This window comes from Melanostigma gelatinosum, assembly GCF_949748355.1.
Source record: "Melanostigma gelatinosum genome assembly, chromosome: 17".
Classification (NCBI taxonomy): Eukaryota; Metazoa; Chordata; class Actinopteri; order Perciformes; family Zoarcidae; genus Melanostigma; species Melanostigma gelatinosum.
The window spans coordinates 7,896,965-7,920,035 of record NC_136650.1 but is presented as its reverse complement, the minus strand read 5'-3'; the positions used below and the strand labels follow the sequence as shown (position 1 = coordinate 7,920,035).

At 44.9% G+C, this 23,071-nt stretch overlaps 1 protein-coding gene across 1 annotated transcript in view; it reads left to right on the top strand.

Moving 5' to 3' along the window:
* Positions 1-23,071, top strand: part of samd12 (sterile alpha motif domain containing 12) — a 94,121-nt gene that overhangs the window by 25,049 nt on the left and 46,001 nt on the right. Inside the window, exon 4 of the mRNA XM_079288691.1 lies at positions 5,866-6,006. Coding sequence (XP_079144817.1) covers positions 5,866-6,006 — 141 coding nt within the window. The remainder of the gene's footprint in view (positions 1-5,865; positions 6,007-23,071) is intronic.

Sequence of the window (23,071 nt, the reverse complement as noted above, 5' to 3'; positions counted from 1 at the left end):
GCGACATGTCAGCCGTCAGTGAGCACTCGCGTGACAAGGATCGCGGCAGGTTGCTCCAATCACTGCTTCAGTCGTCGGAAAGGCCGCGGACACATTCATTCGTTGTGATTTCCTTCGCGCATGACAGTGTGTTAGGGCGCTGGAATCACAGCCAGCAGTCCTCCCCTTAATGACCAGGGAGATTCAGGGCGGCCTGTCTAACTCAGGACAGCTAGTTAGCTCCACAGTAAGCCCTACAGTGATTTCAGTTATCTGTACCGACACCACGGCGTTATGGAGTCCCGGCTGTCTGCAGGTTGTTAGCCACGGCTAACCAACAGCGGTGCGGTATAATGATCCGCAAACTGAAATAGACCAGTAGTGGTGAAATCAGCATGAGGCTGCCGCTGCTGTGACAAGTGGAGGACTGAGGCAGCTTATTATCCGCGGCGTGGGCATGTGTTTGTCTCTCTCCGACTTTTTTTTTTTTTCTTTTTTCTTTTTAACTGTACGGCTACAAGCCACCGAGACAATCAGTCACCATGTACTTTAAGGGCCGCAAGCTGCTCCGTGATATCACGGCGAATGCCAGCGAGGAATCCGCCCCGGCCCTGCAGTACGTTTTGTCGGCGGCGGCTTGTTGAATCCGAAGCGTGACAGAGTGCAGTGCAAGTTCGGAGTGCAGTTCGCCAGATTGCAGCTCTCATAGACACGTGTATGTGTGCACAGCTGCGCGGGAGATTTGAGAAATAGGTGTGAAAAGGAGAATACATTCTTGCGCCGCATCACCGGCGTCAAGCGCAGCTGCCAAAGCGCGTCGGGCCTGAGGAGTGTGAGTGTGAAGGTAGAGGAAGAGGAGGGTTCATTTGCACCCTTTGTGCTGCCGTCTCGCCCCGCACGCCGCCATAATTAGCGTGGCATTTTAGCTCCATGTGTGAAATGAAGTGGAGCATCAGTGTCTGTTTGTGGAGGTGCGACCAGTTGGCTAACGTCCCCCAGCTTGCGCATGCTTTTATATCCGATGTGTCGTGTGTATATGTCGTGTGTGTGTGTTTGTACAGCTTCGTTTGAAGCTCCCATTCATCAAAGCCGTGGTTGACTGTGCCAGGCTATAGCTGTGGATTAATCTGCTTCAGCCCAACACTGCTGCTCACCCACCACTCATTAATCTAACTCCCGGGGGGGGGGTGTGTGTGTGTGTGTGTGTGGTCACATCAGTGTGCTTCTGTAAAAAGTAGTTTGGCTTGGCTGCGAAAATACATTCGGAACAATTTGACCGATCATGCGTGTGTTGGTGTAGTTACAATATAGCTCTTGTCTAATAAAATACAGATTCTTGGATGTGAATCAGAGAAGCAGGTGGAGCTCTTTTTTTTAAGAGTTCAGTGAAAGCAGCAGTGGGAGCTCATCTTCCTGGGAGTTTGGATCCACTAGCCCCCTTTCTAGAAATAGGAAATGGAATTATTCAGCTCATTCCAGCAGGAGCAGTGTGGTAGTCAAGATGCTACCTGAAGAAGGGAGCTGTAGGCTTGAGAACAGGAAGGAGTGGGGCTACAGGATTTCTGTATGTGCAGAAAGCAGATAGACGGGAATGTATGTCAGCTTAGTTTTCCACCCCAACGTGTTAAATTCACAATGCAAGAGTGATGTGGGCTGATGGCACCAGCTTTTTCCTAATACACCTTGACGGCACTGCTTCTGTTGCAGAAAAAAAACATGCCAAGTTACATTCCACCATGAAGCCCCTGAAATAAGGAATAACAAGGGCAGGATTTTCAGGGGTGTACCCAAAATGGCAGTATCCCCAGTAGAGCCACCAGATGGGGACACCAGTGATAAAGAGGCAGAACACAAATTGCATTTCAGCAGCAAGTACTGTACTCCACTCATTCATTTAGCACCAGTAACTCTTGATACATTATGGTATATCAAGGGTTACTGGTGCTAAATGAATGAGTGGAGTACAGTAGATTAAAGCAAGTTGGAGTACAAGCTCATATTTTTCCAAGATTACCCAATAAGGAAGTTAAAAAACACATGTTTTACTTTGTTTTAGAACTATGTGATCCGCACATGGGATATTGTTGATGAAAACATAAAATTTTGCCCAATTTTGAAAGATTTGCCTTAAACCGACATAGCATTGTAAAAAGTCTGGATCTGTCAGATGTTAGAGAGGAGAGCCCTGTCATGGTGCTGTAACCTAAGAATTAACCATACAGCAAGATGACTCATCATATTTTGTCTCTACCACCACATGTCCCAGTCGTGGTCTTTTTTTTTTTGTCATTTCCGATACCTTTTACAGCTGATTCGCCATTTTTCTATCACTTCCAACATTTCGACAAGTATCTCTCCCTCTCTTGCCTCATTTATTTCCTCTTGACGAATTTCCTCCTCCTCCTCCTCCTCTCCTTGTGGCCATGCAACACTGCTCAGTGTATTAATTGTGGTTTGAAAAATTCCCGGCTGAGGCTTGATGGGATTGTCGAAGCCAATGGCTCAGAACTGCAGAGCAGAGAGTAAAGGCGTGGACTCCTCACAGAAGCTGTTCCACTCGTTGGCATCCACCGCCCGGAACTGGCAGTTTGCTGGTAGTCATCGTCGAGCTTCTTATATTCCAGTCACCTGCAATGCACTTCTTCTTTTAAGATGTGAGGCCACATCAGGCCTCTACAGAAAAAGTTCTTTAGCGAGTGAAACATTCATGCTAAATGCTTTTATTGACCAATTCTAAATCATAACCGGAAGGTTTCATCAATCCTCATGTTCTGTTTTGGGGTCCGGGAGGACTCGGTTCTCTTTAAAAGCTTAAAAAAAACACTTTAAGCTCGGGTATGGTTTTTTTTTCAATTTAGAAACCATGTTTGTTATATTTGTAGAAATTCCCTTTAAATCCTGACAACAATTCAATAAATCCAATGCTGACCAAAAAACGTACTCTCGCAGGTTTTTTGCAATGTTACTGACCCTAGCTTAGTATTTAGGCTAAGCTAAACTAGCCGGCCGCTGGAATTGGCTTCATATTTAATGGTTAGACACAAGAGTGAAGAATCAATCAATCTTTAGAATCAGTCTTCTAAATTAACTGTTGGTAAGAAAGTAAAAAAGTGTATTTCCCAAAATGGTGAACCCTCACTTTTTAAATAGTCTAACATCTGACATGGAGTCACACCTTTGTGACGTCTATTTGACCACAAACATGAGTAATGTCACTGGAAGTGTAACAAACGTTACCTTTCTTTGTCTGTGAATGACTTTGTGCCAAACAAAAGGCACATATCAAATATATACTCATGCTTAGCCCAAACAGGAAATATTTACTTATTTGGTGTAATGACAGAATGTCGTGGTTATCTCAGTATTCTGTCAACTTCATTGACTGTGCAGCAGAGGGGAAAGCTGTTGATTTTGCATCCCGAGCTTCTTCCTTGTGAATCACACTGAATCTCCTGGTCTGAGAGCCGTGTTTTATCTCTTGTATCTGCTGTTATATAAGAAAGACATGACTGAAGCGGAGAAAAAAAGTCAACCTCTGTTGCCATGCCGATCTATCTTTGGTTACAGAACGAGGTGCCCGGTGTCGGTTGGCCAATATTTATAGACTCGTAACAGCATGCGCACGCCGGTTTTTCTTCTGTCAATTTGCACGTCTCCCTTTTCTACCCAACTTTCCGCCCTTCCGCCCCGCCTTCAATTCATCTGTGCTGTTTCCAGCTCGCTAATCTTTTTCTTCCCATCTCCCCGTTTAATATCCTCCTCAACTCGGAGCCTTTATGACTCCACTTTGCTCTCCAGTGTTGGCACATAATGTAATGGGCACTTTCAGCGCCATTTTGCATCGCAGCGTCTTAACGGTGTCTGATATTTTACCCCCATCTGGCCGTAGCGGCGAGCGAAGAGCTGCTTTTGTTGAGGCGGTAGACAATTGGCCTAACACTGTCAACGTTATACCGCTAACACTTAAGGGTACTTAGCTTTCCCAACTACTCCCTTCTGTGCTGTGGAAGTGGGAGGCTCAACATGCGGCGACGACCAACAATAGATCACCTAAACAAGTCACGAGACGTGCAATTATAAAGTCGCCTATAAATTCTGTTGTAGGTCTGTTGTGTAAGAAAAAGAGGCACTGAATAAGAGTGATTTAAAACTGCATTTCTTGCATCAGGGATGTTAGCGTTGATGTTCTGAAAAAACATATTAGAAATGGGAGGGGATGTTAAGAGGAGAGAGAGAACGAGGGCGAAGAATGCAACGGACTAACTTCCATCAGCCTATCGGCACTGATCTTTGCCCCTCGGCCGTCAACCAATCACAGCCAGTTTCATGCCCAAGGAGTCATCAGGGCGACAGAGCAAAGGGGCCTGTCGGGGTCCAAGCTAACGCGTAGTAATTGCCCTGAATTTCCACCCTGTCTGCTCAGCATCCCACATGTTACAAAGGCAGTCGTAACAAGCGTTGATAATTACATCATACTCGACTCTCGTTTTTTTTTTTACCAGCAGCCCAAATCCCCCTCATCGACACTGATTGGATGATTCAATTATGGATTGTATACAAGGATTTGCAATTAAAGACGAAGCCGTGAGGGATTATTGCTTAAGGGACGTGTACAGTGCTGATATTTATGTAAACTGCGTTTCAGAAGAATGTGCTTCACATTGAGTCGTGCTGGGCTTAAGACTAATTGACATTCACATAATGGGCAAAGGTTCTTAAAAATTTGTTTTTCTGTCATAGCTTGCAACCTTTGAAAAACCCTCTTTATTAACATTCAATGCAGAATTCGTGCGGCTGTGATCTTCCCACCACATTTGTTTGTGTGCGTGTTCCTCGCTCTGTTCCTCCACTAACATAAATGCTTTATCTGTGGCCTTTTAGAGCAGGGGTGTCAAACTCATTTCCACTCTGGGGCCGCATCAGCATCACGGTCGCCCTCAAAGGGCCGGTTGTAAATGTAAGATGGTGTAAATGTAACTTCTCCTAATATATTTAGTTTAGTTTCCCGGGATATCTGTGACTTCCACAACACCTACTAAGCAGAAATAGGTTCTTTTTTCCATGGTTAATGGCGGACAGTTGAACGGCTTTCAGGGCGATAAGCCACGCCCCCTCTCCGGCGCGTCCACTGCGAATGAACACAAATAGCCCCCGGCGAGACCGGCGGCGTGAATGGTCAACTTAAATGCTTAAACAACTAACTTCTCGCCTCAAAACATCCTAAAATTATTTTCTGTGACTTAACAACAGTAGTATTTTGAAAGTTTCAACTTCCAGTTGTGTGATTTCTCCTCCGCCATTGTTTACTGTTGCTGGTACAAAATGCATTCTGGGATATTTGGCTGTCCCAAGTACAGACAAGTCACCTCCGATGCATCCCCGGTAAAATGGGCGTGGACCGTGCTTGGCTCGATGTGAACTTTGAATTGGAACAGTACTTGGGCACTGATGACATTTCACAAGTCCACGAGTTCACAAGTGCAGAGAAGTACGCATGTTGAGAAAGGCACGATCACTTGTTGGAAATCCTCTTTATGGGTTGTTGCATCTCCTGTCCACCTGTTGTGATAGTTTTAATGTCGGCACACATGCTATCTCATCACTTCGACTTTCTATCTCATAATTTCGACCATGGGGATATTTTTATTTTCACATCTAACTTTAAATTTTTGTAAAAAAAAATTTTTTTTTTTTTTTTTTTTTTTGGCTGGCGGATTCGCGGGCCACATTAAATGACGCAGTGGGCCGGATCCGGCCCGCGGGCCGTATGTTTGACACCCCTGTTTTAGAGGGTCTCCAGCTGTGCATATTGAATTCCCACTGGCTTCCCGCTCCTTCTCTCCGTTAACCCTCAGCCTGGTTGCTTTTTTCCATCTCTCTGCTCAGGGCGGGCTCTGATGAGATTGACAGACAGAAAGCTGGAGAGAATGGGCATCATGCAGGAGGCCCAGAGGCAGCACATCCTGCAGCAGGTCCTGCAGCTTCGCGTCCGAGAGGAAGTCAGGACCCTTCAACTTCTCACACAAGGTACACTTTTTAAGCAGCCGTTTTCACCCTCAGTCCACCATGAAATACATAGAACACACTACACATTTCACTGCGATGTTATGTCTCTTTCAGCATATTAATTTGCTCACGCAAGCTTCAAAACAGACGCTACTGTATCTGTATCTCTCCCGGGTAAAGATTATTCACAAGGACACCGACTTCTCACACTCTGATAAATAAGTAATTTACTGTGCAGCATCTATGTGCATGCCATCTGTAGTCATGGCAATCACTGCATGTTTTAAAGCGCACAGGAAGTGATGAATCAGAATGATGGTTATGCAACTCCAAGAGTCGAGCACAGATTTTCTCCTTTTGTGGTATCTTTCGGCGCACAGTGATCGCAGAGCGGTCATCGTGTATGCTGACTTCTTAGTGCTGAAGTCCGCTGGTATGTCTTGCTGTCATTTAAATTCTAAATACCTGGTGCAGCTTTAAGGCCTGGACACAACAGGGTTTAAAACACTGACATTTCGAAGTGAAATCAATTCATTCCAGCGGAATCGGAAGGATCGGTTCGGGAAAATGACCCGTAGAGTGCAACTTTGATACACTTTGACATGCATATTTTCAGCGTGAACCAACAGGAAACCATCTTGCCAGTGCTCTATGAGCCAGGGGGCCAAACATAGAAGGAGCTATTGTTGCTTTTTAACCTCCTCTGTCTGAGTAAAAACTGTCCCACCAAAGAGCAATGGGTTATCAGGCATTCTGAGAGTCCCATTAGCAACCGAGCTAAGCTAACAAGCTGGCGAGTTTGCTAAATGACCGTTAGCCAGCTCGTTAACTCAGAGCTTTATTTTTCCCTCTTTGATAATGTTTAATTGAAATAGACGGCGTGTTGTGGCAATGACCAAAATGCCAAGTAAACAGAACAGTCAAGGACAAATAGAAAGAAGCTGCTGCTTAAAGTGAGCCTGTGGTGTTTTAAAAAAAAGAAGTGTTTTTTACATTCATTGTTTTTCATCAAAAAGTATTTTTTGAGAAAAGAAATTGAACCCTACATTGTTACCATCCACCTGTCTTTGTCATGCTTGCCTTTGTTAGCTCATTGCAACAGTTCTTGGCAGAACAGCAGAACAGTGTGAAAACAGCCCTGCGTATCATGTCACATGCATGTTAGTGTGTGTGTATGTGCATCCATAGCACATCTAGTTCTATATATAAAACGTCACAGATGATTTACGACTTCACAGTTTGGGAAGTGATATCTCTCCCTGTAAAAACAATCAGCTTATAATTAGAACGTGTTGTAGATTGACTGTTGGAACCACGTCTCTTACACTAACGAGGTTCGTTCAATAACAGACGGCCTTCTTAACTCACCCAGCTTCCTCAAGCCACAGATCAAAGTTGTGACAATAATCAATACGAATCTCAACTGTTACACATCACTTCAATAAAGAAACACAGAGGACATTCGCTAATGAAGATTTGTATTGGTATATCATAGCTGTTGGTAATATTTAATTAGAAACTCATTATAGCATACATACACTATCATAGTGTCTGTATGTATATGTGTGTGTGTGAGATAAGATACAAGCTTCCTTCAATAATTAAAGGGAAAGAGCAGCGAGTAATCTCTGGACAAAATGATCGTTTTGTGGGTACGGTATTCCTTTAAATGCTGTACTTGAGTAAATATAGTTACTTCATGTTACTCTGTTACTTTCCACCACTGCCAATAAGTATGACTCTATTTTTCTTTATATTCACACAATATACAACATACTCATCCAACTGATTTACCTCTATTGAATTTGACCCTTTTAGCAACGATGCATGGCATGGGCTCCAACAACGCTCAGCTGTCCTCTATGAACTTTGCCGTGTACAACCAACAGAATTTGCATTTCATTATAAGAAGACATTTGTTGCCTGTTACACAAGGGACCAGCGTCACCCTTCCTGCATCGTATTGTGTCCATATGCACACCGTGGCACCCTGCAGCTTCTCACCCTAACCTCGTTTCTTTGCTGTCTACGCAACACACGTCTTCTCACTTTGCACAACGCATCATCCGTAGCATGTTTCATGACAGCAGCCAGGCGCTGTCGCTTTCCATCCCCAGCTTCCCTCGTCTCTACCTCAGCAGTTCTAGCAGCTGCCCACCTCCATCACCGCTATCGGCAGCCGTCCACACCGCCGCCGCCGCCGCTTCCACGACCTCCGTCAGCACTCGTCTGCCCACAGACTCTCAAGCAGGGCTTTGCCGCAGGGGCTGAGAAACAAATTCTAGCCATCTTTGTCACTTTGCAATATTCTTGGAAAACATTTGGAGTGTAATAAAACGGCTTCTATCCCCCCGCTGCTGTTTGGGTCCCCTGGCAGGAGGAAAATAGAAAGAGAGAGGGCAAGGGGAGAGTTTCTCCACTCCTCTCCTCCGTATTGATGATATGGGAATCGACGGCCCACCTTGCCTCAGCGGCGATAGGCCGCTGGCCTCAGCAGGAAGCTGGCTGTTAATAGAGCCTACCCGGGGAGAGAGGACAGAGAGGACTGAGGGACAGAGAGGACTGAAATATTGGTGGAAGTATGGAATGTGGAAACGTGGAGGAGGAATGTAGAGAATGTCTTTTATTTGAGAAAATTGGATGTACATGCTGTTTTGCATGACATGAATTATGTCTAAACTCTTAAGAATCATCAGGAGTAATAACAAATTGGCATAAGTGAGGATAGGGCCTTGCAAGAAATCATATGCATAAATTCCGAAAAATATAAACCGTTCGAATTCAACTATTGTTTGTGTGATGGCGAGAAATGTGGAACAGTGAGACGGGGAGGAGAAGGAAGCAGAAGTATTTTTAAGTCTCCAAAGGTGTCGCTCCTGGAGATGCTTCTGGCAGGGCACGAGAAATCGGAAGCAGAAATGATGGTGGAGGATCCAGGCTATAGAGAGAGAGAGAATAGGTGTCACGAAGGTAGCATGAGATGGAGTAAAAATGGAAAGTGAGAAAAGGAAACCCTGCTGCCGCTGAGATGTGAGGCATGACAAAATGCCTTTCTGTATCTATGAAATACGTATGTAAAATAAAAAGTGTAAACATCTATATGTACTGCAAATGCTAGAACAAATTACAACTGAATTACTAAAGACCAATTGACAAGCATTTTTACTACTTCGTTGTTTTAAGGTTTTATTCAGCTGTTGCCAGTTAAACCCAACACTTCCTGTAGATGTTTCACATTAAAAGGCTCCCAGGCTTGTACACCATTTGAGCTTCTGGAAGGCTTTAAATGTGAAACATCTGTATTCAAACACCGATCAATAAACCCTCTCCCAAAATAAACAATTTCTGTTCAAAAAGAGAAACCGCAAAGTGACGAATATGATTGGACTGTGTGGTTGTGGCTGATTAGTGTTGCGGGAATGTGGATTATGCTAAATGTATCAAGACAGCAGGTAAACATCAGCTGGCAAGATGGAGGCTCCACGCACTATTTTAAATGTTCCGTATGTGTCTGTCGTTGGAGAGCGAAGAACAGAGAGCGGTGCACCAGCTTCATATGATGACAAACATGACAGAGACATCCACTATCTATAAAGAGACACAGGGTGCTGAAGAGAGCGCTGGTGCGAGAGCAAGGTGCTCAATGGAGGAAAAAAGGAGCGAGAGAGAGCGAGGTGTTGTAATTACTGCAGTGTACCCAGACAGAATTAGCTAGACGGCAGTGATTAACCTTTAAGGCTTGCTGAGCCATGGGAGGAAAATAATTAGATTCCCCTTCTCCCTCTCCCTCTCTTTGCCACGGGGACGGTGGAGAGTCATCGCTCGTTGCCTGCAGTCTACAGAGACGGGGGGGCCGAGGCACTCCAAATAGAAAGCGACACCCAAACAAACAGCCTTCAGCCGTTGAGTGCGCGACCTGATGGCGGCTTTTTTGGAGTGCAGTGCAGGGTGCAAAGCCAGGGTGCTATTGGTTCCACCGTTCCCTTCTCTACTTGCATCTCTGCTGGGGACAGAGGCAGAGAGAGAGCCTGATAAAGAAGGTAGAATCTTGCTTACCTTGCCAGCTGGTCACACTTTGCCCAATTGCTTGTCAAGTCGTCATTTTCAGGAAGTTAGAAAAAGTATTGAATGAAGCCATGTATGTTGCTATATGAATCAAGTTCAAATGTGGACACTAATTGCACATGGCGCTGTTCACATTGATTGCACGTACTGTGTCTTGACATAATAATGGCAGGTGGTGAATGAGCCTCATAAGTGTACCGAGCAAACACGTCCGTCAAAACCGACCTCATGACGGACCAGAACTTGCCTGCTCGTGTTTAAAAAAAAACAACAACTTCAGCAAAGTTGAGCTTTCTCATTTGGCACAGCAGCAACTCGTATGAGCGGTGAGAGGTTCTATGCTTCGTACAGTCGCTGCCTGTGTCGCTAGCTAGCTTAGCAACAGTCATACTGGTTAGCCGGCGCTTGCCTGTCGGACCGTCGTGTGCGGTGATATCGGAGACGCAGATGACGTTTCCGAAACACAAATTACGAGCCTGTGTAAGTCGACGTATGTCAATCTGATGAGAAACGTAGTTCTAGAGATATTATGGTTAGTTGTTGTGTCCTTCTAGCCAAACGGCTGCAGTGGTGCTAAGGTAGCACAGGGTGGCTCTCGCGCCAGCAAACTGCGGCGGTGCTCGGCTCCTGATTGGGTCAGGCCGGTATATGGGCGGGACCTTGATACGACTGCTCCGGCCCCCGATCACTGCTGCCCATAGTGTACCGCCAAATGCACAAGAAGGCAGCACGCGTATGCAGAAGTGCAGACGCATTTAGGGTCTATGGTTTAAACCAAGCCAGTTAATTGCATGTTTTTTTAATCTGAAATACATATTTGACACATACAGTGTATTCATGTTGTATTTATACACGCACACACAGGTTCATATAGAAATGTCATTGCTGTAAGTGGAAAACATAGAAGGAAATTACATAAAAATATTTTCAAATGTAAACGCTTTCTCTACAATGGTGAAATGTGTCTTTCCATCCATTAACTTTCCAATTCACCGAGGAAGAAACGGATTGTATTCTCCGTTGGTTACAGCTCGCATATCAAACTGCCATCTCAAAAGTTGTCAAATTTCTTCAAGTCATCAGGGAAGCAGCGGCTGACGTTAAAATGTGACAATCAACACAACCGGAGCAATAAAGTTTTCTTTCTAAAACAGTATTGAACTTCTTAATGCATCTTTTGATGTAAAAACCTTGTTTTTGACAGTAAGACTTTTTTTATTGAAAAAAAAAGCTTTTCTCAAATGTCAACGCATGTGAAAAAGAAGTATAAATAAGGACATTTAATAAAAGATCAACGCATTGAAGAAAATTGATGATTAAAAACCCCCTACAGGTTTAAATCAGTGTTTTTTCTCATATAGACCTGCTCGTTTATATTTAGCTTTAATGAGTGTATCCATAGAAACGAGCAATGATCTTCCGTGTTTAGTGACAGTCTCTCGCTCTCTCTCGCTCTCTCTCTCTCTCTCTCTTCCCCCCCCTGGCAAATTAAAGTGAGTTATGGCTTCATATTAACCCCACTGACAGCTTAAAAAGTCCATCTTGGAGACAATGAAGAGGGAACGAGAGTGTTTTGATTAATTAGGTTGTTTTCCTGATAATGGCATTTAAACCGTTCAAATAGCTGTGCGTAAAGGTCTCTACTGCCTGCACTGACTCTCTCTGAATTAAGTTCAATACAAAGATTGGAAGGTGTTAAGAAGACTCATTTCTCCACTCCTCAAAAAAAAAAAAAAAAAAATCTCATTTTACTCTTCTTCTGTGTTCAATTTCATGCTTATAACCATTTCAGAGTTTTCAATAACAGTCCTATGCCAGTGAATATGCTATTACTGGCTTGTGAAATGATCACTCTTAAAAGAAACGTGAATTACACAGCTGACAGAGCTCTATGAGAGTGGTTTTCTGAGTGCATAGCGCTAATCTGTGAATGTAGACACAGGCCCGCTGTTTGTGCTTCATTTACTGCAATGGAGCCTCATTTATAGGAGAAGTCAGAGACAACTTTAAAGGAAATTAGACATAGATGCTTCAGTTTCCTTCACTTTGTGCATTTGTGCTTGCTGTCGTCCAGCAGAATTCAGAATTAGTTTATTCAGAGGTTTGTTTGTTTGCTCCGATCCATGATTTAATTTCTTCTAGCTCTTTGGATGAGGTATTTTTAATCCTTGCAGTGCTGTCGCCAATCGATCACAGAGCAAACATGAAAAAATGTAATAAATAATGAAAAATTCCGGTCCCACCCACAGGTTTTTTTTACTCTTCACATGTGTAGGTGTTGTTCCTGATTTAAAATATGCTTTCATATAACGAGAGCTGCAGCCATTTTTCTAAGCATGAATCTCAGACACAACAGTCTATAGATGTCTTATTCAGGTCCCAGGGTGGAAAAATTAAAAACGGCTTACGTAGAGGACTGTGGGCCCGGGGCCGTAAACGAAGGAAGCTTTTCCTGTTGTGCTTTAGTGGACCTCGGTTCCCTTGCTCCAGGCACCTTAGTGAATTATCTCTCTCCGCTTCATGGCTTCATAAAGGAAATCTCTTCAGTCTGAGAGCTTCACTGAACAGGATGTCCTCCTCTGTCTTTTATTTTCCCATGGTTTTTAACTAGAACGACATATAAAGTTCGCTGACATGACGATCCTGAGTTACTAGGGAAACTAGACTGAGCTAAGCAGAAATAACGGCAAGAATTGTACACTCTGCATTCTACGTTTTTCCCCAGCTAGCAGATCAACACTTAATTTTACCGTCTGGTGATTGTGTGATAACGAGCGGCCGAATCAATAACTTTTTAATGCCAACAGGCCTGAAGAGAGAACATTGTTGGCTTGCTGTAGAAGTTAGGCACCCAGTGAGCATGTGCAGGATTTGCTGCACTATCTCCCCATGTCTGCTAAGATCCTTTAGCTTTTTGCTGTACTGGATAAGTCCTTAGAGAATGCACTATTTACTTTGCCGATATCTGAAAAGGTTCAAGTTGTATGTGTTGCACCTCTGACCTAGCCCGTTCTCGCACCCAAATTGTTATATACAGCAGCTTGGTCGGTGGCCCTGCGTTTCAAACTACCACGCTCTGGCCTACATGGCCCTCGGTGGAAGTCCTGTGACGTAGTGGTGGATGGACCGATCCAGAAAGACCGGACTTTCACCCAAGAGGTCGCTGTTCGTGTCCCGTGTGAAACCAAAAACCCAAATCGCAATCTTTTTCATAACCTCACCAGGGAGTTTTGGAGCTTATGAAGAAAGAAACAGTGAGGCAGAGGAAGAAAAGGTGCACAGGTGGAATCACTGCAGGCACAGCACCGCCACTAGTCGTGTGTGATATGTTGTGTGTGTATACACTCTGTGTTCTGACTCATGGCGGGGGTGGTGGGGGGGGACAGATTGCTTTGACAGGTCCACAGACACCGCATGAGATCTTCTGCTCTTTTGCCAGAGTCTCCGGAGAGTCCCCCGGCTACCAGATATCCTGTAGAGTTCCAGGCATTACTGTAGCTCGTGTCCTATTTAACAAAAAATAAAGGGAAGTTCGCAGAGAGCTTCGCCGTCAACATCACCATATGTTTAGATGTGATCTTGCCGCCACGAATGGCAAGTCTCGGCAGACCCCGGATCCCGTCAGTCATGTAAACGTAATGAAGCTCATGCGTCTCGCAGAGCCTCAACTGTAGATGGTATGCCGGTACTGTAGATTGTATGCCGGTACTGTAGATTGTATGCCGGTACTGTAGATGGTATGCCGGTACTGTAGATTGTATGCCGGTACTGTAGATTGTATGCCGGTACTGTAGATTGTATGCCGGTACTGTAGATGGTACGCCGGTACTGTAGATGGTACGCCGGTACTGTAGATGGTATGCCGGTACTGTAGATTGTATGCCGGTACTGTAGATTGTATGCCGGTACTGTAGATGGTACGCCGGTACTGTAGATGGTATGCCGGTACTGTAGATTGTATGCCGGTACTGTAGATTCTATGCCGGTACTGTAGATTGTATGCCGGTACTGTAGATGGTACGCCGGTACTGTAGATTGTATGCCGGTACTGTAGATTGTATGCCGGTACTGTAGATGGTACGCCGGTACTGTAGATTGTATGCCGGTACTGTAGATGGTACGCCGGTACTGTAGATGGTACGCCGGTACTGTAGATTGTATGCCGGTACTGTAGATGGTATGCCGGTACTGTAGATTGTACGCCGGTACTGTAGATTGTACGCCGGTACTGTAGATGGTATGCCGGTACTGTAGATGGTATGCCGGTACTGTAGATGGTATGCCGGTACTGTAGATGGTATGCCGGTACTGTAGATGGTACGCCGGTACTGTAGATGGTACGCCGGTACTGTAGATGGTATGCCGGTACTGTAGATGGTATGCCGGTACTGTAGATGGTACGCCGGTACTGTAGATGGTACGCCGGTACTGTAGATTGTATGCCGGTACTGTAGATGGTACGCCGGTACTGTAGATTGTATGCCGGTACTGTAGATGGTACGCCGGTACTGTAGATTGTATGCCGGTACTGTAGATGGTATGCCGGTACTGTAGATGGTACGCCGGTACTGTAGATGGTACGCCGGTACTGTAGATGGTATGCCGGTACTGTAGATGGTATGCCGGTACTGTAGATGGTATGCCGGTACTGTAGATTGTATGCCGGTACTGTAGATGGTATGCCGGTACTGTAGATGGTACGCCGGTACTGTAGATGGTACGCCGGTACTGTAGATGGTACGCCGGTACTGTAGATTGTGTGCCGGTACTGTAGATGGTACGCCGGTACTGTAGATTGTATGCCGGTACTGTAGATGGTATGCCGGTACTGTAGATGGTACGCCGGTACTGTAGATTGTATGCCGGTACTGTAGATTGTATGCCGGTACTGTAGATTGTATGCCGGTACTGTAGATGGTACGCCGGTACTGTAGATGGTACGCCGGTACTGTAGATGGTACGCCGGTACTGTAGATGGTACGCCGGTACTGTAGATGGTACGCCGGTACTGTAGATGGTACGCCGGTACTGTAGATGGTATGCCGGTACTGTAGATGGTATGCCGGTACTGTAGATGGTACGCCGGTACTGTAGATGGTATGCCGGTACTGTAGATGGTATGCCGGTACTGTAGATTGTATGCCGGTACTGTAGATGGTACGCCGGTACTGTAGATGGTACGCCGGTACTGTAGATGGTACGCCGGTACTGTAGATGGTACGCCGGTACTGTAGATGGTATGCCGGTACTGTAGATGGTATGCCGGTACTGTAGATGGTATGCCGGTACTGTAGATTGTATGCCGGTACTGTAGATGGTATGCCGGTACTGTAGATGGTACGCCGGTACTGTAGATGGTACGCCGGTACTGTAGATGGTACGCCGGTACTGTAGATTGTGTGCCGGTACTGTAGATGGTACGCCGGTACTGTAGATGGTATGCCGGTACTGTAGATGGTATGCCGGTACTGTAGATTGTGTGCCGGTACTGTAGATGGTACGCCGGTACTGTAGATTGTATGCCGGTACTGTAGATGGTATGCCGGTACTGTAGATGGTACGCCGGTACTGTAGATTGTATGCCGGTACTTAGGGCTGGGCGATATGGCCTAAAAAAAAAATCTCCGATTTTTTTACAAAAAATCCGATTCACGATTTAAATCGATTTTTTCCCCCAACAATTTTTGCAGATGACAGAAGCTGTTGAAAACAATTTTTTATTTTATTTTGTGATGATTTTCCCAAGTAGGTTGATAAAAATAAAGTGCAAACAAAACCTGAACATTGTAGAAAGGTGCCTGTGGTATACAAAAAGTATTTGGTCACTCTTTTGTTTCCCTGAATCATTTAAATATAAAATTAAATTAAACATAACATTAAATGGCATTAAATAGTAGCCTTCCATTGTAAACAACTGTGCAAATGTAACTTTTTACAGTAAGCTTTTCTAACTGAATACACTGATACAAACACAGCATGAAATAAAATGTATGTGACCCTTTAACATTCACATTTTCAAAAGTGCAACATCTGATCTAACATCAACATAACATATTTTGCACAGTAAATAAGTGCATGTAAACAAAATCAAGTGCATTCACAACATAACCAACAGTATTAAACAGTAGTGCATGTTTTTTCTAAATATTTTTTGCCAGGAAGACAAGCCTGTCTACTACTGGCATGTAACAATGCCCCCCCACACACTGAAAAGCCTCTCAGAGGGGGCACTTGTAGCTGGCACAGAGAGGTATTTCTTTGCTAAAGTACTTAGCCTTGGAAAGTTAAGTTGGTGACGCTTCCACCAGTCAAGTGGATCGGTGTCTGGGTCAACCTGCTGGACCACAGGTCAGTTGTTGCGGAGTAGAATGACATCCCCTCCAGCTCCGCAGAGATCCTTTGGCGTGTACTATTGTACAGCCGAGGCAAGGCAACGTCAGAAAAATGTTTACGGCTTGGTAGCACGTACCTGGGGTCCAAAGCTTTGAGAAGGTGAATAAACCCCGGCTTTTCCACGGTGTATATGGGCACCATATCTTTTGCGATATACATCGCGACTGCATCCGTGATGGCTTTCCACCGGGCACTCTTCTTCTCATGCGGAGTACAGTTGGTGAATGTCTCCAAAATGCTGGGTTTTTGTTGTGAGGTGGCGGCGGCGGCGGCGTCGCTTGTGCTCCCGCGGTTGTTGTGCTGCTTGATTTTGTAGCAATAGCTTTTAGACAGACCTTACATCGTGGTGCTGTTTGTTCTGTGTCAGATGACACGAACCCGAACCATTTCCAGACCACCGAAGACACATTCTTCCCTCTCTTAAGAACGAGAGCTTCACTGCTGGCCGCCATTGTTTTCGTTTGTAAACAATGCGCGCGCACTCTACTACGGGAACTCAACGGGGGGGAGGGGTGGGGGCGATTTTCTCGATTTTCAATAAAACACATCGCCTTAAAGCACACATTCGAATTAATCGATTAAATCGATTTATCGCCCAGCCCTACCGGTACTGTAGATTGTATGCCGGTACTGTAGATGGTACGCCGGTACTGTAGATGGTATGCCGGTGCGGAATTGCAACCTGAACCCTCTACATAACAAAAGCGACCCCGTCGGTCGAAGAACACCCGCGACGCTCAATAGTTTTGCTCTTTTATGCCTTTTTCAAACCAGCAGCGAAGGGTTGGGTTTCGCCGCGCGGAGCCACACTCATTCGTTTACAGTGATATGAGAAGCCATTAAAAAGTCCTCGCAAAGTCGTCGCCCCGGCATGCACGGCTGGTTCCACTCAGTCTGCCGCCGTCTCCGGCCTCCCCTGACCACCTCCGGACATCCAGGAGCCCAGACGGCGTGGACCGACCAGACTCCTGGAGCACTTTGGCTTCCCAGCAACTCGCTCATGATTTTACCAACCTGGATCAATAGCCGTAGGACACTTACTGTACTCTGAGACCGGCCATTACCCCATAAACATGCCGGAGCGGCGCTGGCTCCAGACTCGCTGTGCGGACGTGTAATGGAGAGGAGGGGAAAAAACAAAAGAACAGCACTCGAGAAGTTGTTGTGGCCGACGGTTTACGCGGTTTTGAGGTGACGCGGTGGTAGGCTCATGAGTTAATGCATTAGAGCAGACACCATGATGTGTTAATATCAAATAATAATGTTCCCTGGTACTTAACTTGCTAATAAGATAATGCCACCGCTTTGAAGGTCCCCAGCCTACCTTCTGCTGAGAACACAATCGCTTGCTTTACAATTACAATCAACTTTTAGTCAATTCGGGATTTTGCACATACAAAGTAGGAGTGTGGTTCATTTAGTTATTAAAAATGTGTTTATGCTGTTTATATTTTACTATTGATCTAAAAAAGGGTTATGTTCATATACTTAATGGATTCAAATGGCCCTTTGGTGGAAAAGCAGAACCACAACCACCACTGTATTATTTATCCTGTATTAGTGTGTATGACACAACACAGCATCACCTTCATGCAGCTGTGGCAGCAGCAAGATACGTTGGCTTCCTGTTTACCGACGGCCCCGTCTTCTGCTGACATGTTAACATAATAATAATAATAATAATAATAATAATAATAATGCCATATAAGCTTTCCATCAGATATTGGTGGGTTCCTGTTCAGGGTACGAGGTGTTAAACGTTTCGTCTGGGACCCCCTGAGACCCTCCGTGTTGTTTGTTTCACACACCGGTTTTTAGTTCATCTGTGGTGTAAATGCACATCCTGTTTCATCGCCAGCGGCCTGCTCTTTCACGTTATCTTCCTTGATACGGTCGAGACGGTAGCGCTCCAGGGAAGGCCACTGCGTACGTCCGGAACACTGCAATTACACTGCGCGTCGAGCAGACACGTGCAGCTCAGCCAGGAGACAGAGAAATTGATATTTAAAAAAATATATATATATGTATTCACTGAATCACCTCGCAACGCACGGTGCCGCAGATGTATAGAGATGAGACATGAAGGAAAGTGAGAGAAAGGTGTGGAGGGGGAAGAGAGAGAGAGAGACCGAGGACATTTTGAGAGAAATGGGGTGCAACGAGTGGGTACATAAAAGGAAATTATGTTTATTACGCCGGCGCGGGGATCACTGTTTGTGTGTGGAGGATTCACGGCGGCACAAGACCTGATCGTCCGTTATTATTGTAACATCTCTCACTTTGGGGGCAGACGTGATTGATGGGGAGCCGTTAATGACTTTGGGTCGAGACTTCACGTCTGAAAAGAAACATCATTTTGGGAACTGATTAGTCGTGGAAATGGATCATGGGGAAATTATTTTACAATTGGAAAAGACAAGCAAACTTGTGTGCCACTTGAGCTTTCCCTTTTTTTACTTCATGTGTCATCCTAAATATATATTTCTACCCAAATATGCATGTTTATATTCAACTTACAGTGTACTGGACAGTTTTTTGTACGAAGTAGTCTCTTTGCTCTACTCTAAAGGGGTTCAAATGATGAGCCACACTGCCCGTTGCTGTTGCACCCACTTATTAATGTGCGCGTGCTCTTAATAGCCCTCCCCTCTCACAATCACTGAAAAGACATACATGGCAGGGATTCACTGTAACACACAATTTGAAAAAAGAAATAGAAAATCAAAAGGGAGCCTTGTGTAAGAAACACTGATTAACCCCCCCCCCCCCCCCCCCCCCACCACATCACTTGTAATTGGTGCCATTCGTCTTTTTGTGCTTGATTGCCTGCCAAATGTCAGCCTGTCTCTATTTCCCCCTTTTGGCGCTTTTCATTTTCCCCCTCTGAACCGTCAGTAATTAAAAGTGATTGTCTCAGTGCCAAGTGGGAGACGCTTTTTATTTTTTTTTGAGGTATTTTGTTTTTAACTAGTGTTGAAAGTTCTGGGAAGCGTTGCTTGTTATCGTGAAGCACACCCTCAGCGTGTGTGTGTGTGTGTGGGGGGGGGGGGGGGGGGGGGGGGGTCATAACGGAAGCAATTAAACACGACAGAGAAATGGCACTCTGTCCCGAATGACTCATGCTCCACATTTGACTGGCCCTGGTGGAAAATTAGCCTCTCTGTAAAGCATCCGCATCTAAATAGAAAGCAAATACACACGATGAATTATTGTTGACAAATGGAGAGAGCAGAATTTGCTCGTCGTGCTGTCATCACACACGAGCTCTGGGGGGGCTAGAGTATGGCTTTGAGCGTAATTCTGATAAATTGCACTGCATTGTGCATTTTTGTCTCAACACTCGATGTTGACTACATTTTGTGAAATTATATGTCTTAACATCTTTGCTCTGGGCACACCAGGGCTCATGGACAGTTTACTCACAGAGGAAAAGTACCCAAACATGAGGAAATGTGATTCCTTCCTGACTGCATTATTCGGCTCTACGTATTTATGTGAGTCAGTCTTTTCATACATGAAGAACATTAAGTCCATACACCGTTCCACCATGACTGATGATCATCTGAAGTCTGCTTGAGGCGGCTACCAGCAGCTACTGTCCGGACTATGCAACTCTGGCCAATCCCATTCACTGCAAGTCATCAGAGTAAGGTAATGACCAAGAATGTACAGAATTGTTCATGCAGTTATGCAAGGTACGCCAACATACATTGTAAATATAAAGTATACTCTCTCTCTATATATATATATATATATATATATATATATATATATATATATATATATTCAGCATTTTTAATGTAGGTAGATCATTTTGACTTGGTCATTTTAAAAGTAGCTCTCAAGCCGAAAAAGTGTGGGCACCCCTGCTATAGGGTAACTATATACCAACAATATTCGTAGATCATTGAAAACTATTGACAATCTGAATACTCCGATCAGACGTCTATTCTGTTTGGTTGGGTTTTATAGGTCAGGTGGATTCTTTCTCGATAAATTGTGACTTTATTCCGGTAATACTCTGTATGGCTGTGTTCTCGAGATATACGCACACACGTGTGGAAAGTTTTGAACATCAGCAGAATTCTTGCTGAAACACACACGAGTTATTGAAGTCCAGGGGTTTATGAAATGATTCAAATGAATTCATGTAGCATCATCGGAGAAGGAGGAGGGAAAGAGTAAATCATGCCAGCATGCGTGCTGACTCAGCAGAGATGACATTAAATGACGCAAGTTGATCTACAGGAGAATACATTTTTGAAAGCAATACAGAATGCCCGAGCGTCTTATGTGCCATAATATTTTTTATATTTTGAATTATCACCTGGCAAACTTTGTGTTTTTCTTAAAGACACGGGAGCAACATTTGTTTTTTTTCCCGTTCCATGTTGTGATATTAATGCTTATTCATGAGGTTGAGGTGCCCTCTAGTAAAGCATTCACGCGCCCCGGTGATCGTTGGCTCACATTTAACTTTTTTTTTGTTTTAAACAGAATTAATTGTAACCGAGCCATGTGCTTTTTATCCACACCACCACCACAGGACCTCAAGCTTCAGAGGCCTTTTCAACTTTTATTTTAATTGCTAAATAAATATTTAGAGGCAAAGGGTTGCCAGAGGGATGAAATATAAATTAGGCTTCCCTGTTTTGGGTAAATAGCTTATGATATAATTCTCTGCACATAGGCAGTTTCTTCCTCTCTGACTGTCACTTGTGACCATCTGTAGGTGAGGCGCATTCACCGTTTTTTCTCTCTCTTAACTCTCCCAAACCTCCTACCCGTGCGTGCTACGCGCATGCTACAACAGAAGGGGGGTTTTGGCTGAACTTGCCCTCCATTACAGATTTAGCTCGTTCACAGAGGGGAGTTATTAGAGGCAGGGGCCCCTGCTCCTCGGGGAGAAGCTTCACATCAGGACCAGTTTGTTGCATTGTCAGAAGATGAAAGCAAGTTTGTTGAAAGGGCCTTTTTGCTATTCCACTTGATTTATCTTCAACCCCCCCGCCCTGCCCAGCTTCTCTTTCATACGCCAGCTCCGAATGCCAAGCTGGTCTCCTTGTCCCTCCTTCTCTCTCTTGTATTTTGTCTTTTCGCAGCTAGTTTTGTGCATCTATTTACATGTCAATGTCTTTCGTTGTCTCTCCTCGACTGTCCTTCTAACATTCCCACATTGCCGGTTTCATTATCATAAGAGCGCCGCTTCTCAAGAGCTCGAGGATTCGTGCTTTCTTCCCACTTTACTCTCCTCGTGTTTTCTTTGCTCCATTCCCCTCTGTCTGTCTTTCGTCTCTATCTGTAAGTCGGCCGTGTTCCGCGTCTGCCACCGGTCAGCGATTCCTTCTTGGCCCCTGCCGGTCGCCGCGCTTGAGGGACATTCCTGATGTAATTACAGCTTTTGATTATCCTCCAGACTGACCCCGGGATGCCCTGGGCCCCGATGCCGCACCAGTCTGCCAGCCGCTACAACCGCTGCAGCTAATGAGGGACCTAGCGTTTCCCCCACCGCTGGCTGACTTTGTCATTTACAGCTTTCACTCGCTGCATACCTGCGGCTGCATTCCGGAATATTAGGGAACGGTAAATAATGACGTTTACTCTCCGACTGATGTACCCCTCCTGCTGTCTCTTGCAGGCAAGCGTGCCGATGGCAAACAGCAAATATGTGAGCAAATAGGCCTCACATGGTGACATTAGAGCCTCGCATAAAGCACATTCTGGAAATCAATCAGAGTTCAGCCTGATGATGAGATGCACAGACGGTAGCATGCACTCCAGAGGGCTGTGGTCGGGCTGGAGATGAAACATCCTGGGCTTCATACCTCTTCAGGCTTCCATCCCATGACCACGGAACTTAGTTATGTTTCTGTCATTTTGGGATATTTTAGGGAAAAACTGCAATTTTCATTATCAGTTAATCTGTCTGATTATTTTTTTCAATAATTTCTTTGGTCTGCAAAATGTCAGTAACTTTCAAGTACTGTTGGTCTGCCCGAACCTTTTCCTAAGTGCACATACTCTACTTAAAGGGATAGTTTGGATGTTTTGAGGTGGGGTTGTATGAGGGTCTGTTCCACTGTATTACCTACAGTAGAAGGCACTCTGCACGACTCCAGTTTGGAGAAACAGACAGGAGTTACCGGCACAGCAGAGACATATTGTTCTGCTGTGGACAGTGCCAGCATCAAGACGTCTCCAGGCTCTTTTGACAAAAATAAAACTCTTACCTGTGGCCCACCGCTGCTTCGATCGGTTCGATTGTTTGTGCTGTTTTGTGACTTTGGTGTTTCAAAGGTTTATCTCAGGTTCACCAATGTCACTAAACACAATATTACTGTTTTGGTCAAAGGAGTCTTGTGGCTTTGAAGAGAGCGTAGATAACGGCTGCAGTTCCCCGTCGGTAAGGACTGTCTGACGGCACAGTTGAGCTCTAAATGTAGCGGTCACTTAAACTTTCTTTTCGGTTACTAAAATACATTTTGCTGCTGCCCCGTTCCCATCAGTATATTGCTGTGCTTCTGTGCAGGTACTCCTGTCTGCTTCTCAAAACTAAGGGCGTGCTGATCTTCATCTACTGTAGATAATACACTCTGGAAGGACAAGTGCCTCATACAAACCCACTTCA